Source organism: Aythya ferina (assembly GCF_964211825.1).
Source record: "Aythya ferina genome assembly, chromosome: 1".
Classification (NCBI taxonomy): Eukaryota; Metazoa; Chordata; class Aves; order Anseriformes; family Anatidae; genus Aythya; species Aythya ferina.
In genome coordinates this window covers 200,976,241-200,993,632 of record NC_140296.1, presented here as the reverse complement: position 1 = coordinate 200,993,632, position 17,392 = coordinate 200,976,241, and the positions used below count along the sequence as shown (strand labels likewise).

Here is a 17,392-nt window from a genome sequence, read left to right as displayed (position 1 = left end):
TGAAAGTATCCAAAAAGGGACCAAGAAATTGGTGTACAATAAGTGGGCTTTCTCCAGGAGAATTCACAATGGTAACTTTTCTGCCACAGCTCTCCTATCAGTTTAAAGCTAACAATAGCTTCCTGCTCCTGCCAACATCTTGGTTTACAAACAGAAATTATGTTAGTTTAAATGTAGGTGTTATATTGCACTAACTTATTTAAACAAACCCCATCAACCATCAAATTAAATCCACAGCTGAAAGAATATCGAAAGTTCTCTTTATGACAGCCACATATAAATAAAATGACTGTTTTAATATTTTAAAATTAAAAAAAAAAAGGAAATCTATGCAACGGATTTTAAAACAATTAGCTTTATAATACATTAATTTAAATAAAACAGAAAACACTAAGCAATAACTATTTGTTGACAAGGTCTTATAAAAAGTCAGACTGTGGAACTTAAATATACCACCTGGAAGCACAGCTTCTGAATATGATAAATGTTTTGTTGTTGTTGTTTTGGTATCTGCAGCCTCCTGCAAGACTTAAGAAAAGAAACTGACTTCACTCCAGTCTATGGAGATTGATGATTTATTCATTTAGTTAAAAAAAAAAGTGACAGAACAAAAGAATCCCACAAACCCAAAAACGTTTGTCTATCCCAACCTAAAAATAAAGACTAAATGCAAGGAAAGCCGCAACTTAGCAATCCTAAATACCCTGAAATGATCAAAAGTAAAAGGAAGGATTACGAAAAAGTTGATCTAAAAAGTCAGTTTAAATGCAGGCAGATTTCAAAAAGCTTTTTCCATTTGTGTTCTGATTGTACAGTTATTTAAATCTATCAGCCAAAAAGAGTAACAGGGTCTCAAAAGATAAATAAATTGACATAACAACGCAACAAGAAATCCAATATCATAAAATGTTAATATTAAGAAAACAAGCAAGTTTTTACTAACATGCCTACATTTCCTCAGTGTGATGCATCTGTGCTGTGCATGCGAAGTATTGTGGTTTATATTTTATTCTGACTAACAAGCCCTCTGTATTTAGAGGAGAGGTTTAATTACAGCACTGGTGAGAAATTGGGTCATCTAAGATCTGATTAGCCCTCTGGAGATGCCTCTCCTCTCTTAGTGTTGAGGAAGCCTGAGATGACTCCATGGTGGAACTGGAGCATTGTTCCACGTTACGATGGTTCCACGCACACAACAAGCAAGGTAAAGACAGCCTTACACTGGAGAGAACTGTCTCACCCACTGACCACTTACTCTCACCCCTGTGCTTTGCTCAGTGAGCTGCATGAATGGTTTGTACTGCTGCAACTTTGTAGTACACAGGTTAGGGAGCCCACCCAATTCAACTCAACCTCATGAATGCTTGCACAATAAGGAAGAACGCAGGAATTGAGACAGGGAAACACCATCTCTACTGGCTATGGCAACATCGCAAAGGGGTCATGAAATATTGAAGCCCCTCAGTTCAGTCCTGGCTTTCTCTCCAAGCCATACCTTTCAAATGAAATCTGACTTCATCAGAAGTTTTCCTGCAAGTTCCCAGAAGTTTCTGTAACTCATTAACCGTTACCTCTAGATCAATTTCGAGTCAGAAAACTCATCTCCTGCACGCTTGATGACGGCCTCCCTGAGGACTAGCTGCACAATAAGGAGTGCACCCAGCATACACATAGCATTAGCTACCTGTAATTGAAGAAAATAAAAGTGGAAAATATAGATAGATAAAACAGAAGAGCATCAATGAAGCAAGATCAAGAATGGTAAGCATTTCTCCTGACTGCTAGATTCAAGAGCTAGACACCTTAGTACACGTGTGTTTTTCATGCTTCATCCTCCCACTACAAACAAGTTACTACACCACTGCTTCTTCCAATCCAAGAACTCACACGTCGTTACAGTTATACAAACTGCCAAGTTACCCCGATAGCTTCAAGAAAACGCAGAGCACATATAAGAAAAACAGTAATGTTATCAGTGAGGTAATTTTTAGGAGTCAGCAACATGCAAGAGACTCCTGGTTCACAGAAGTATTTTGTGGATTTCATTCTCTTCCAGGTACCAATAAAAAAGCCCTGCGATTCAACTGTTTAACTCTTAAAGATATTTTTTCAAGCGTCCTGAGTCTTCAAATTAAGCTTTTTGAAACCTGCATTATGGCTCTTTATCATTCAGACCTTGAATAGGGTTTTCATAAAGCATTACTGCTGCAAATTTCAGTAAAGATGACCCAGGAGGCGATAGCTTCTTCACTATTTCTCAAATGACAGTATTTCGAGAGATTAGAATATAATTCCTGTGAAATCAGAACAATTGCTACAGAAAACACTTCACACTCTGCATCTTCAAGCTTGTATTTTGAAAATGGGTGCTCAGGGTTCTCAGTTCAAAAAAATAAAACCTTAACTTGCAATATAAGAAAATAATCCGACATCCCGTAGCTATTCATTAGAAACATCTTTTAGCTTACTTTTGCATTTTCCTCCTCCAGCAGGCAATTTTGTCCATGAATCACAAAGTCTTCTCCCTTCTTTCAATCTCGGCTTATTGAAAACAACCGATGACTAAAAGGCCTCTTAAGCTGCATGAATCAACCTTAACATTATTGGCAACAACTTTTCCAGACTACCCAAAACATGTAACAACCTTACACTTTGAGGTACAGGTCATTGTCCATTTCTCAGCATTTACTTTATCAAGCGTTTGACTTGCTCCTCAGCTCATTATCAATTCATTCTGGCATAAAAGGAGGGCAGATTGAAGGGGGTGGTAGGAAATTGAGGCAGCCTCAACCAAGCACTTTTCTTAGCCTAGGAGTTTTAGGAGTGCATAAACCCAAAAGACTCTTTTCTGAGTTGCAAACAGAGATATAATAATGCATACTTGCTAAAGCATTACATGTTTAAGGTTGACCTGAACAGGTCATTTGTTTTAATTCCCAAATTTATTACTCACGAACACAGAAGCTGACAGCCAAATATATTTCTTTACACACGCCACAGGGACTCAGAAAGGGAGGGAAATGTGGGTTTTGGCGTGTTTTTGTTTTTCAAAATCACAAAAGCTAAGGTTTCTCCATAAACACAAGCTAGAAAGCCAGCTGTAATGAGAGGTCAAGAAAATAAGCAACCATCAAAGAGAGGCAGCCTTTAATCACACCAACACGGTCTTGATTTGAACTGGTAGAGCAAAAGGTTTCCCACCTCATTACCAGACCACACTGACCAATTCCCAAATATAAGGTTACGCTGCACAGCGTCTCTCCAAACACACAAAACATGCTCCTGTGCTCAGTCAGTCACAAGGAAAACCTAAACAGATTATACTGAAACACAAAGAATAGCAGGTTCACTTCCCAACTGCACGCAGTGTAAGTTTTAAGGGTGTGGGAAACAAAACTAGAAGAAAGAAAGTCAGGAAGGAATTATTCTGTAGAATTTATTATGACAGCAGAATAAAATACAGAAAAAAACTTGGCACTGTATCCTATACATTTAAGGGAAAAAAATGAAGATGTCAGCAGCTTGTTGCAACAGTATATACTAACATTTAGTTTAATTGTTTGCAAACCAAGTTCATTGCAGGCAGCTCAAGCAAGTTCATCGCACTGACCTTTCTTCAAAGGAGAAAGCACAGGAAAACTCCCAAACATGAAGAGCACTGTTTATAAGCCTAAGAATTTTTATCATGACACTACACATTTTCTGGCAGCCAAATGTCAACAACTGGAGAAAATGTAAGAGATTAAACCAACTCTGCCTGTGGTGTGACACTTCTGGCAGGTTAGATACAGCTTCTCAGAGAAATCCTGGCTATCTTTAAGCATAAAATAAATCAAGATCTAGCCTGGGTACACTGTGCCCCATAGGATAATGAGGTCACAAAGCCACAGTGTAATTTGAAATGTGGATTAATCTTCGCCTTATTTATGAAAACAGACATTTATAAAGGCATTCCACAGAAACAAAAGCTTTAAGAGAGCCCGTCCATTTTAGCACCTTTTCAGTTTCTCTGTACTGCCCATGAACAAAAGCCAGCTGCCATGGATGCTGGGCTTGGCAATTCTACCAGCGCTCTTCTCCAGTCCTGCAGATGATCAAATACAGCAGGATCCAAGGCACTTACCCAGGCACCTGGTAACTATTCGAAGTTACACAACAGCAAGAGTTCCCCTACTCACTTTCTGAATAAATTTAAGCTTATTTTTAAGCAAATGACTGGTTAAGACGTGTTTCTTAAGTACCAAGATAGCACAGGTTGCTTCTAGAAGCTGCTTCAATAAAATACTGTGTTTTTTTTTAACAAACCACAAGAACAACAAATTTGATGCAAGGTAGAAGTAGATCTTCAAGCAAATAATTAAGATTGGCAGAAAATCAAACGGTTGCGAACTGCCTGTGAATAAATTTAGGGCAGATAATAGAGAAGTGATTTTTAGGATTCATTTTAGGACCGAGATTCTAGACCAGTCCTTCCCAAGCAGCAGTGGAAATACACATCGCATCAAGTGAAGGAGACAGGAGACCTAGTTACCCAGGATGTGGAGAAGGCTGAGGTATTCAGTGACATTTTTTTGCCTCAGTCTTACCAGCAAGAGCTCCAGCCACACAGCCCAAGCCCCAGAAGGGGAAGGCAGGGACTGGGAAAACAAAGAACTGCCCGGTGTAGAAAAAATCAGGTTTAAGAGCAGCTACAGAACCTGAAGGTGCACGAGTCCATGGGCCCTCATGAGATGCATTCATGTGTCCTGAGGGAACTAGTGGATGATGTTGCTAAGCCACTCTCCACCACATTTGGGAAATTGTGGCCACCTGGTGAAGTTCCCACTGACTGGAAGAGGGGAAACAGAACCCCCATTTTTAGAAAGGGAAAAAAGGAAGAACCAGGGAACTACAGGACAGCCAGTTTTACTTCTGTGCCCAGCAAGATCATGGAGCAGATCCTCCTGGAAACAATGCTAAGACACATGGAAAATAAGGAGGTGACTGGGGACAGCCAGCAGGGCTTCACTAAGGGCAGGTGCCTGACATATCTGGTGGCCTTCTACAATGGGGTTACAGCACTGGGAGGTAGGGAAAGAGCAACTGACATCAGCTACCTGGACTTGTGCAAAGCATTTGATGCTGTTCCTCATGATATCCTTGTTTCTAACTTAGAGAGGCACAGATTTGACAGATGAACCAGTCAGCAGGTAAGGAACTAGCTGGATGCTCACACTCAATGACAGGGCAATCCCAAGCACAAATCCAGGCTTGGTGGGGAATGGATGGAGAGCAGCCCAGAGGAGAAGGACCTGGGGTTGCTAGTGGATGAGAAGCCCAACACAAGCCAGCAATGTGCGCCTGCAGCCCAGAAAGCCAACCGTGTGTTAGGCTGCACCAACACAGCGTGGGCAGCAGGGTAGGGAGGGGATTGTCCCCCTCTGCTCTGCTCTCCTCAGACCCCACCTGGAGCCTGCGTTCAGCTCTGGGCCCAGCACAAGGACAGGGATGGATCAGAGCGAGTCCAGAGGAGGCCACAAGGATGCTCAGAGGCTGGAGCCCCTCTGCTGTGGAGCCAGGCTGAGGGAGCTGGGGGTGTTCAGCCTGGAGAAGGGAAGGCTCTGGGGAGACCTCACAGCAGCCTGCCAGGGCCTGAAGGGGCTGAAGGAAAGCTGGAGAGGGACTCTGTATCAGGGGGTGTGGTGGTAGGACAAGGGGGGATGGCTTTAAACTAAAAGAGTTGGACTTGTGGCTGCCCCATCCCTGGCAGTGCCCAAGGCCAGGCTGGATGGGGCTTTGGGCAGCCTGGGCTAGTCGGAGGTATCTCTGCCCATGGCAGGGGGCTGGGACTAAATTATCTTTCAGGCCCCTTCCAACCCAAACCACTCTGTGATTCTACCACAAGAAAATAACAAGTAGGATTCTATAACGTAGTCTGTACATAACAGTAGTCTGAGTTTTCTGAACAGCACAACATTAAACTTCTTAGGTTTGATGTCCCGACATTTCAGGTTTTCCTTTTAGATAGATTTTCATTTTGAATTACACTAGATGACTTACAGGAGTGTTAGAGACTCTCATCACTTTAACACTTCTAGCTGTTCTAGCTGCCACATTTTTTATGTATAAGTTTTCATGTCTGCACGTATGCAGACAAATGTATGTTCTTAAGATGATAAATACCTTGTACAATAACGTGTTTAGTAGAAAGAAGCACAAAACTACGAATACTGAGCTTGTAGTTTAAGTTTCTCTGAAATAAACAGTAAGCTAAGAAGTCCAAGAACAGCTGAATGTAAATATTGAATCTCTTCTAATTCAAATGTTTAAAAAAAGCAGCATTTTCAAGTAGTGTCCTTGAAGCCCATCACTCAGCACAGACTTCAGTGGCTCATCTAGCTCAGGAACACGGTGCTCTTCCCACAAACAGGAGACTGCGTTTTGCTTAACATTATCATTAACCACCACAAAAAGCACTGCTGAAGTGTTACCTTTTGTTTGAACACAGGTATTCTTCCTAATACAGAGCAGACTTTCCAATCTAAAATCATGTCAAAATCTCATCAAAATCAATGGTGTTTTGCTCAAGTAATGACATCATTTGTTATACTCAAACCACAGCAAAACCGTGGTGAGTCACACAACACAGCAGCTATTATTCAAAAGGTAAAAAGACAAATATATTTAAGACTATCCATTAGGCGATGACAGCACGAGATGCTCTAAAAATGAATGATGATTAACATAGCAGCGTCTGACAAGTCAGGATATTCAGGTACGTGAATTACTGCTCGTAAAGTCGTCATTTATGCCCAACTTCAAATACTTTAAACATCAGGAAATAAACAAGTGTGAACAGCAATATGAAGGGAAACAGATATAATGCTACTAAAGTACTAAAACAGTGCTAACTGCTCTAAGCATAGACCCTGAAATTCACCACTTCTTTCGGTCATTTTTTGGTGTATTTTTTCTTTGCTGCAATTACCAAACATTTCATCCATCTTTTTTTTTTTTTTTTCAGATGTCAAGCTAAAAAAAACAAAGAGTGTCCCTGACAAGAAATTCAACCAACAATTTTCTTCTAGTTACTTCCTGCCAGAAAATCAAACAGACTCATTTTACTAACACAGGATATGATTATCCCATGAATTAGATGCTTATTCTCTAACAGATTTAGTTGTATTGAAACTAAGCTGTACTATAAGCACAGCTCACATGTTCAGGAAGATATATCGTTACTCCTGTGCGATGCAAGGCTAGGTAACATTGCTGCCACAATTTATATTAAGTAGCCTCACATCTACAAAAACTTATGAAAGACATTCACTCAAAACAGTTTGCTAAGAAGAGATTATCTTAACCATCAGCTGTGGTCTGAAACAGAACTTCTGTTTTCAAGTTCTTTTCCCCACCAAAACAGATCCTAAGTCACAGTTTTCTGCGGCTTATATCTTTCTAACACATGCCAAAATTCCTTTGGGATCAGACCTCTATACTGGCATTTGAGTAATAAATTTATTTTCCCCATAAAATGAAGTCCATTCATTTTACTTTGGATCTTCACCAGCTATTTGAATTTACTGGACATTCACATATTTTGGAGTTTTTAAGCAAACCCAAGACATTTTCCCCTCACATTTGGGTATTTTATTTACGCTGAAAGAAACAAAGGCCAGCTTGTTTCAGCACTCACCTTCTTGAGAACAACACCAGGCTACCAACACAGAAGCCTTACAGAGCACACATTGATCAAAACTTTGCAGGTTAAGAAGAGTATCTGCCAATCTTGGCATCATTATCAAAGGACTGAAGAAGCAAAATTCAGTAGAATATTCTGAAGGAAGGACCACCTTCCAAAACTCATTACAGAAGAAAATTTCTTCTCAACTAAAAGCAAAATCTTTGTTTTTAATAAAGGAATCTACTCACTCATGACTGGAAACTTCTTTGCATATAATCCAAGGCAGGTCTTGAAGCAAGGTATCTTGTTGGAGAAGGTTTCTCAGAGGTATACATGTCCTGATGATGGCAGGAAAATAAAGAGAGAAATAATTTTTCAGCTTTAAATAAATGTTATACATAAACTCTCTCCTACTATATTTTCAATCTTTCTTGGTAAAAAAAAGTAACACAAAAGATAAGAAACATTCTCAAGAAAATAAAAGACTATGGTATAGACGTAGTAACTAAAAACACTATCAAAGTGGTATTTTCCCTCAAGGCCCTCAGCTAACAAGAAGATGCAATAAAAGAGATACTCTTTGAAACACAAGAGCTACAAAGAAATTTACTAAATAAACCTGAGTTGGCACTAGCATCCTGCACTTCCTCAGAAACAAAACCTGCAAAAGTTACAATTTCTAGTAACTGTAAGCCATGGGATCATTCAGTCTAATTGAACTGAGGAAAAGGCACCGAAGTAGGGAAGCTATGGATTCGCTAACAATAGGCCTGACTTCCCCTGGAGCGAAACATGCAGGACTTAATCTTCAACAACGACAGCACAGCAAGAACATTTTTTACAAAATATTGCATAATCTGCATCCTGCTGCTAAAAGCAATCTGATAGAACACTTAATCTGAAATAATTTCACCTCACAGTTGAGATTAGGAAAAGAAAGACAAACATATCTATGAAACCATGAAGTTTTCCTCTAATACCTGCACAGAGTTAAGGAATAGCCTGATTTATTTCCTCTTTTCAAACCAATGAGAACTTGCTGAACCTGACCACCTGTGTTCAGCCAGGCAGATCATATCTCGTGCTGACTCAGATTTCAAGTCTCAACACTCCTGATCTCCTAAGGCTTAAAAATAATAACAACAATAAGACAGATTTACAGCACGTGCCAAGAAGCTGATGACTTTTCATAGGACTGGGCTGACATCACAAGAAGATGATAATACCAATTGCTAAAAACAGTTTTAAAAAAAATGTTCTGACAGCCAAAAGGAAGCTGTTTCAGAACTCACTGAAACTTACAACAAACGTTTTTAAAAGTAATGGAGGGAAGAGGCTTAATAGGGGAAGAAAACGGTATCGTGCTGCAGAAACATGTATGCAAACATTATAAAAAAGAGGAACAAAGCCATTAGATGGTGCAATCACTGAAGAGCAACAGTTTGAATTGCAGGTTCTGTCAATTCTCCCTGAGCGGCTGCTAAATTAAACGGTTAAGTACGCGCAGCCTAATCGAAAATCAAGTGGCTGGTTAAAGCGTATCATTAGAAGTGCAGCCTTGTCAGTTTTCTTTTGACTGCTGATGTCAAAATTAGCAAATATAACTTCCAGGACATTTAACCATTTACCAGCCTAATTACAGTTATTATGTTAAGAACATCAAACGAGCCTTACAGACGGCACGCCACCCAGGTCCAAAGCACTTTTGGTTGGAGCTCCACACGGCTTTTGAGCCCAAATTGTTCTTCAGCCTTATGCAGAGTCAACCGGAAGACTGGTTTCTCCAATTCAACCTGATTTTCCTACAGTACAGCCTCACCTTATTTTGTAAGTACGACCTGGTCTCAGAGACATCTCATTAGGTGACGGTTTATTGTCTGTATCTACAGGAAAAGGCTACTCATAAGGAAAAAACAAAGCATCAGTTCTGAAAACCACTTCGTGATAATAATAGCATAATTAATCTTATCATAAAACCTAGTCACGTAAAACTAAGGAAACGAGCGGTGAAGAATCTAGCAGCTATATGCTACCCAAAACTGTGCCATAACTATGAGAAGTGAATGTTTCAATATACTGCGGTGACTTGAACTCAGACCTCCATACATAAAATGTTCTTGCAATTTTGCCTTCTGCCTCTAAATCTTTTGTTTAGCTATTGCTAATACCTGTTCACTAGCCAATAAAAGTTTCCAGTTACATTTATTTTTATTTGAAATATCACTGCTTATGTGCTTTGTGTTTCCCTTGTTCCTAACTCGAGCACTTTCCTGCAGGCTTTTTTCTTAGACTATTTGAAAGCGCCCACTTCCCCAAAAAGAAAAGATTCCTTTTTTATCTAAAATTTGGAGCACAGCAAGCAGTACTGGAAAGTCAGGAAAAGTCAGCACTGCCAAGCACCAGAAAGTCTGTACCTTCTATTGCAATACAACATTGAAGTTTTTCCTAAGGATGCGTGTTAGGAAAGCAAACTGCTGTCACTTCGCTCTCTCAACCAACCACCTGATTGCTTTCAATGCTCGTGGTGTTCTCTCCCATGCACAAACACTACCAAATATTATGCAACAGGAGAAAGAAAGAATGTTCCTGCTGAACGTCCTGCTTACAGATACCATCTTGAAAAACTGTATTTTTATTCAAGACAGTAGTTGACATCCTCTTGCCATTAACAAGCCCATAAAAAACCCACGCACCAACCTTTGAACCTTTTCTGTTCCTGAAGAGCAACCCTTGCATCCAACCCAGTACTTCCCCTACTAACACCACATTGCCTAGCCCTCCGTGGTATTCAGCTTCAATAGTTGCAAAACTACTGGCATTTTGATTAAAAGTGCAATGGGATATGAGAATTGGGAAAAGTTCCCTATAATTTCAAGTTTGAGCATACTTAATAACACGTTCAATTATCTGTTTCTACACCTGATTCCAGGTCCCCTTTTTACCCAATATTCTCAGCATGACGAGTAAAACCAGAGTAAAAGGAAGTTACAGCATATTATAAGCCCACGTATAGTGACTCTATCCAGAGAAAGAGATTCCCTTTAATTTATCAGCGAAAGATTCAAGTCAAGTCTGTGAGTACATTGCTGTAGCAGCAATTTAACTTAGATACTAAAGGAGTTAACACTAAACATTTATATCCCCGGTTCCCAAGACCCAGAAACTGAAGGAACAGCATGCGACTGCACTGCTTTTACAGCACACGTGCACGCACAAGAGACAAAACAATCTACATGGAGCCTGCCTGCACAAAGCAGCATTTTACTGTCATTTACTTTCTTCTTGAAACCAAGACATTAGTGCCCCTCAAAGAAAACAGATCCAGAGATTTCAGAAGCACGTGTTTTAAAGCTTTAGAGCTAGCTGGCTGGCAAAACGTTAAGTCCGAAATGATTGGTGTCCGTGCTTATACTGAGGGCAAATGAACAGCTGGTTAAAAGGCAGTTCTGCTAAATGCTGACTTTCCACTGCATCCCAGCTGAATTAATTTCAAAGTTATAATCAGTAGCAAGAGAAGCTACAAAGAAGCAAGACTAAGCCATTTAACAGCACGGCTATTAGCAAAATAAGACAATAAAAATTCTGATCATCGCACCTTGCTTCTGAGCATCCTAGCTGAGTAAAATGCCCATTACAGCCAGAATGCAACGTTCCCAACAAAGTCAGGCTGCTGCTGTCTCAGAACCTTCACCAAATCATTGACTGGCCACAAATGAGGAAGCACCGAGAAACACAAACGAAACAAGCACAAGGGCACACCCTCCCCTTTGTTCATTGCAGGAATATTTACACTACAAAGCGTCCAAGCGAATTGCTTTTGGTTTCAGGCACTGCTGATTGGCCGCCGTGCCTAACACACACATGCCTGCGAGAGTTTGAGTTTCGACTGTCACGCAGCAGCCCTAGATTGCAGGCTCCGCATCAAACTAAATAACCACACAGAGAAATGAGTTAATAGAAGTGTTCTCGTTGAACTGAGCCTCCACAAAATACGCTCAGCGTGAGCAAGGCAGACTCACACTTTTGTTCCACTTTGACTCAGTGAAAGCTAAAAATGAGATTTGTACTAATAGACGGCTCTCTGCACAACCCCCTGCTCCGAGCAGAAAGCTGCACAGAGAAAGTTACTCTCGGTGTGTACAGGCTCAGGGCTGGTACAGGAGTTCAGCAACAGCTTTTTCAGCCACCACCTGAGTCTCGCTCCCATTGCCATTCAATCACTGCGGTGGTTTCCTGCAGCCGACAACCACCCACATTGCCCAGAGACGCCAAACATCTGATAATTTCCTCCTTTTGCTGGTAGTCCCAGCACAGACCGAGGGTCACGGAGCCCAAAGTTTGGTGGAAAGCCGCTCACGGGGCTGAGGACCCTCCTGCACTGGACTGCGGCTCTGAGGCTGGCGCTCTTCTCCACATACCTGAGGCGTTACGAAAAGCAGCCGAGGCAGCAGGTACATGAGCAGCAGTGCCGAGAAGTCCCATTACACCCAAACTTCACCCACCCCAAACCTCCCCGCTCCTGCCCTGGGTGGCAGCACGGCCTCGCAGCGCACCCAGGCCCTGACACCCTGACAGGACGGAGGCCCTCAGGGAGTCAGTCCCTGTGTGGTGACAGCCCCACGGGGCTGCCCGACCCCCTTTAGTGCCCCCACACCCCTCAGGCTGCCCCCACACCCCGTGTGGTGCCCCCACACCCCTCAGGCTGCCCTCACAGCCCCCCCTCCGACCCCACAGTGGCGGCTGAGGCGACCACCACAGCCCCTCACAGGGCTGCGCGCCCCTCACCAAACTGAAGGGTCACTTTAGGGGGTCTCCTCCCCCTGCACAGCCCCGGAGCCTCACTAAAAGCTCACAAAAAGCCCCCGGGACACCTCCAGGTGGGGCTCCCTCAGCCACCCCCCTCACGGCGCCCACCCCACAGGGCTCCCCTCACGATGCCCACCGCCCCCCCGGGCAGGAATAGTAGGGTCCTTCCTCACATGGCCCCCCCCGCTTTGGGAATGGAACAGCCCGCAGCACCTCAGTACCCTACGGGAGCCAGCTCCCGCCTCTTCCACCTCCCGACCCCGCCGGGGGGGGGGGGGTGCGCTCAGCGCGGTCCCCCTGCGGGGGAGGATGGTAGCGCCCACCTCCCCCCCCGGGCTCTCGAGGAACTTCAGTCCCACCCCGCTCGCCTCAACGGTGAGGTCCGCAGTTTTTCCCCCCCCGCCGCCCCGCGAATGGAAGCGTCCGCCCAGCGACTCCGCCGGGTCCACTTCGGGAAATGGGGGTGGGCGCGCAATGGCCGGTTCGCCCCTACCTTTGCTCTGCCTTACCTTTGCTCGCCGCCTTCCTTCTCCTTCTCCTCCCGGGGGCCTCCGTCCTTGCCTCCTCCTCCTTCCTTCTACCCGCTCCGCTGCCCCGGAGCTCGGCGGCCTCCGACCAGGAAGCGCCCCGGTGTGACACCGGCGGCCGCCGCTATGGAAACCCTGCCCGCCCCCGCCCCTCCCCTCTCCTCCCCGGCCGGCGCCGTCCCCTCAGGGCAGAGCCGGAGCCGCCGCCGCCATTTTGTGCTCGCAACGAGGCGCGGAGCTGCCCGGCCCCGGCCGCGCTCCCTGCTCCCTCCGCAGCCGTTTTGGGGTCCTCAGCGAGGCCCCCCTGGAAGCAGAGGGGTCGGGGAGGTCGCGTGGTGAATTGGGGTGGCCCTCGGCTGGGTTATGTGGGGTTTTCAGGGTGGGAAAGGTGGTGGGGTTGTGGGGCTTGGCTCCAGGGTCAAGCCAGTACCTGCTCTGCCAGCACCGCTGCCTTGGTGTGTCACTGGGCGTGAGGAGGAATCTCAGAAATAAAGGTGGAAAACACGAAGCAGGACTCCCGCCTTTCCATCTTACCCATTAGGCCGTGCTGCCTGAGCTACCAAGACGCTCATTTTTAAAACTCCGTCCCTTTTTTGGTTCTGTCTGATAAGCCACCACCATGGGATACTGATAGGAAACGCAACTTTATGGGTGAACTCCACAAGCCCATGCATAAAAGTACAAAAAAATGGATAACCTGATTGCACATTCCACCTCGGATCAAAAGAGAGATGGCTTTGATCATAGAATCCCAGAATCATTAAGGTTGGAAAAGCCCTCCAAGATCACCTGGTCAACCCAACCCCCCTACACCAATGTCACCCACAAACCGTGTCCCCAAGCACCACGTCCAACCTCTCCTTGAACACCCCCAGGGACGGTGACTCCACCACCTCCCTGGGCAACCCGTCCCAGTGCCTGACTGCTCTTTCTGAGCAGAAATGGCTCCTCATTGCCAACCCAACCCCTTCCTTAAGCAGCTTCCCATGCCGGAGTCCTCCCACTCAGGGTGTGCAGGCACCATATGCGTATGCATGCCGTGCTTTGCATGGGGCGCTCAGCTGAGTTACAAACAAAACCTGACGGGAAGAAGCAGAGAAATGTGACAGCTGCTTTATGCTCTGAGAGGTCTCAAATGCCACAGTGAAGTGGTTACCGGAAAGAGGCTGGTTTCAAGCAAAAAGAAAGCATTGCAGTGAAGAGGGAATTTGAAGTAGCAATAAAATATGATTTCACATTAAAAATACAGATTAAATAAACAGTAATTAAAATGTAGTACTAAAAGACATCCAGTAATGGTACAAACAAAAGTGACGCTCGGTAAATATTTTGAGTGTTTTAAACAAACCAGTGTTTGTGTAATAATTACATTTAAATGCTTTCTATTCAAATACTAACCAAGGAATTTAGCTTAATCTACTAAAGACAAACTCTTTAAAATAAGCAGTTCCAGACAACTTGCACTATGAGTTGTGGGGGCTGGCACCTTCTGACATTAATTTTTACTAAAATATGTAATCCAAGAATATTTCATGACAAGCTGGAGAAAGCAGTGATCCATTATTCCGAGGTAGATTAGATGAGCTGAATAATTATTGACTGGCTAGCCTGAGATCACTAAATCTTTTCCACAGATATTAACATTTTTAATAGACTCTCTGTCCTCAGAGTTCTCTCTCATTCTGGAGGAAAAATAGCCTGAACAATGAAAGCAGGATCCCCTGAAATGGCAAATACCCATGCCAACACATCATGGTCTCTGAGAATCTAGCAAATGTACAGAGCTGTGTATGTGCATTTGACATTCATTTTATGTAGAAGAAAATGTCTAAAAGTAGTAAGACAGTAGCAAGACAGTAGCAGGTTGGATCACTTTTGTCTAAATGTTTCCTCTCTTCTTGTGCTGAGGAAGTGTAATAGTAGAAAATATGAATCATTTATTGCTTTGCAGTACATTTCAGAAAGTAATAGCGATTAACTAGCCTGTCAGCATCCATAAATCCCAAGAGGGACACTGTGGTTGGATATGAGTCCTTTCAATTTAAAGTCTTAATTGTCTTTTTTAAAACTTTAGAAGCTGTTGGAATATAAAAACACGCTTAGCTTTCTTCAAGCTAGGGATTTGTTTCCTCCCCAAATGGCTAATTAGTTAAGATAAATGTCTTCCACAGGGAGCTCTCTACTTCATCGAAACTATCTCCTCTCTTTCATACATTTTCAAACTATATATCATCGGTTTTGTTTCCCATATGCTCATTGTTTCCTGTTGTAATACTACAACTAGGCTGTGGAACGGTTCTAAAATCACAGCTTTCCAAGCGGCTGACAGTGATATCATACTTGTTTTATCACTACTCCCACATATGAATCCTGTGATAGCATTTCCAGCAATGCTCCATTTTATTAGGGTTCTTTGTGAAGGTATATGCAATCGTTATTATTTATAATGCTGAAAAGTCTATGGGGCATTTCATGGACGTGCAAGAGGCATCGCCTGTGTCTCTGCTGTCTTTGCAGACTCCCAACTATGATACAGTCTGGATGTCTCCATTGAATTACATTCTGAGCTGGGGTATCTGTTCATGTCAGGGAACGTCCAGTTACTTACCTGAAAAGCTGACCTGCTCTGTGTTTAAGTTCAGATGCTGTGTTAGCCACCTACATTCACGACTGGAGTCACAGAAATAAAGATACTCACAAATTACCCCCCACAAATTAATGATTCATCTTGTCAAGACCTCATTTAAGATATAGGGCATAAGACGCCAAGCACTCTCCATGGCCACTGACATTATTTGGCAGCAATACCATAAAGCCATAGATAAAAGAACAGAATAGTGGCATTCCCTTATAAAGTATCCTATTCCTTGTAACATCGCAATCCTTCCTACTGAACTTCAAAGGAATACAAGAATTCATAATGTAAAAAATACGAGATTTTCATCAGCAATTATTTCTCAATGTACCGTGCCCTTTGTTTTTTGTTTTTTTTTTAGCTACGAAGCTTATGAAACCCATTCTCTTCCATAAAACACCATTTACAAAAATTAAGCGTAACACAAAGCATATGTGCGGGATGATAGGAACCAACTGCAACATCTCATTGAGATAAATTTCTCTCTGTTAGTTACGTCTGCAGCCTGCCTTTGCTATATCAATGGATTCCTGGCTAAATCAGCCTTGCAAGATTCAAATCTTGCCTTGGGATAAGGGAATGAATTTGATGACCCATCCAAATTCCTTCCTGGGCTTCACAAGTCGTCAGAACATGCTCGGCTCTGCAGGCAGTGTGCGTATTGGTGCCACTTCAGGTGAGAAACTATTTAAGTTCTCGCAGTGTGTCTGGGTAGCGATCAGACTCCAGATAGCACTACATCTTTTGCTGTCAACTGCCTCGACAATTCATTGATGGAGCTTTAATCCCCGACAGACCAAGTGTTCAGAATGCTGATGGCTTTGAAAATAAATATGTAGGCTTTAAATTGGCAACTGTAGTGTAAAAGTCCATGAACGTTTTGGAGGATAGTACTTTGCTATGACGGCCTGTCCCTAACCACCTTTGGGCTAAAGTTACAAGTTCATATAAGGACATGAGTGCTGCCCTGAAGAGAATGGCTTTTACTTTACAAAATTAGGTATTCTGCAGACTCAAAAGACAGCAGGTAGTAGGTTGGTCCTAAAATAATGTTAAAACCTGGTGTGGGACTGTTCCTATTCAATTTATGTTTGTGCTGTATAGGTTTGGCTTAGCTTCTGTGGTTCAGGAACTCAACATATTTTCTGTAGCATATGGCATTTCCACTCCTGCCTACAGATCATTTTTAAGGCATGAGTTGATATTTTTTCTGTGTCAGTCAAAATATAAACGATTTATGCACAGCCATGTACCCCAGAGAGTGAGTGGCTCAGAAGCTCCCGCAGGTATCCAAACAAACCCAAACCTGTCTGTTAGTCTCAAATTCAAACAGTTCCCTGTTCAACCTTTGAGGCTCGTCACTTTTTACAACCTACTCTCATCATTACAAAGGATATCACTCAAAATATCTGATTTGATATGAAGTGCTTATAGGCCTATGAACAATAGGTGCCAGATGGCTATTCTTCCCAGTATCATGCAGTAAAGTGCATCAATATTTTATAAGATTAAACGTACTCAGCTGTTATGCCACCTGCTGCTTTTGCTTTTGTTTGTTTTCCCCCAAATGAAAGTTGTGGTGTCTGTGCTGCAGGTGTTACTTTCGGTCCATCACTTGCTTGATCACATCGTAGATGTTTACAGGAGCTTAGCACCAGCCCGCTCTGCAGCAGTGATGTGCAAGGAGGCAGAGGTTTGTCTGTACGTGCATGGCAGCATCAGCCCACCATCTTGTACTGAAAATCCTGAGAAAGAGACGTA

At 43.1% G+C, this 17,392-nt stretch overlaps 1 protein-coding gene across 4 annotated transcripts in view; it reads right to left on the bottom strand.

The window, feature by feature from the left end:
* The window catches only part of USP6NL (USP6 N-terminal like), a 118,647-nt gene extending 105,525 nt beyond the window's left edge, over positions 1-13,122 (bottom strand). The window contains exons 1-2 of one of the 4 annotated variants that reach the window (XM_084517727.1): positions 12,979-13,122; positions 7,912-8,001 (exon numbers count right to left, since the gene is read on the bottom strand). In XM_084517727.1, the coding sequence (XP_084373853.1) occupies positions 7,912-7,915 (4 nt within the window). In that variant the 5' untranslated portion in view covers positions 7,916-8,001; positions 12,979-13,122. Of the gene's footprint in view, positions 1-7,911; positions 8,002-8,643; positions 8,666-11,258; positions 11,369-12,081; positions 12,101-12,978 lie in introns of those variants that run through there. The other 3 variants (XM_084517730.1, XM_084517728.1, XM_084517729.1) reach the window with 3 other exon arrangements.
* Between the last annotated feature and the right edge of the window lie 4,270 nt (positions 13,123-17,392).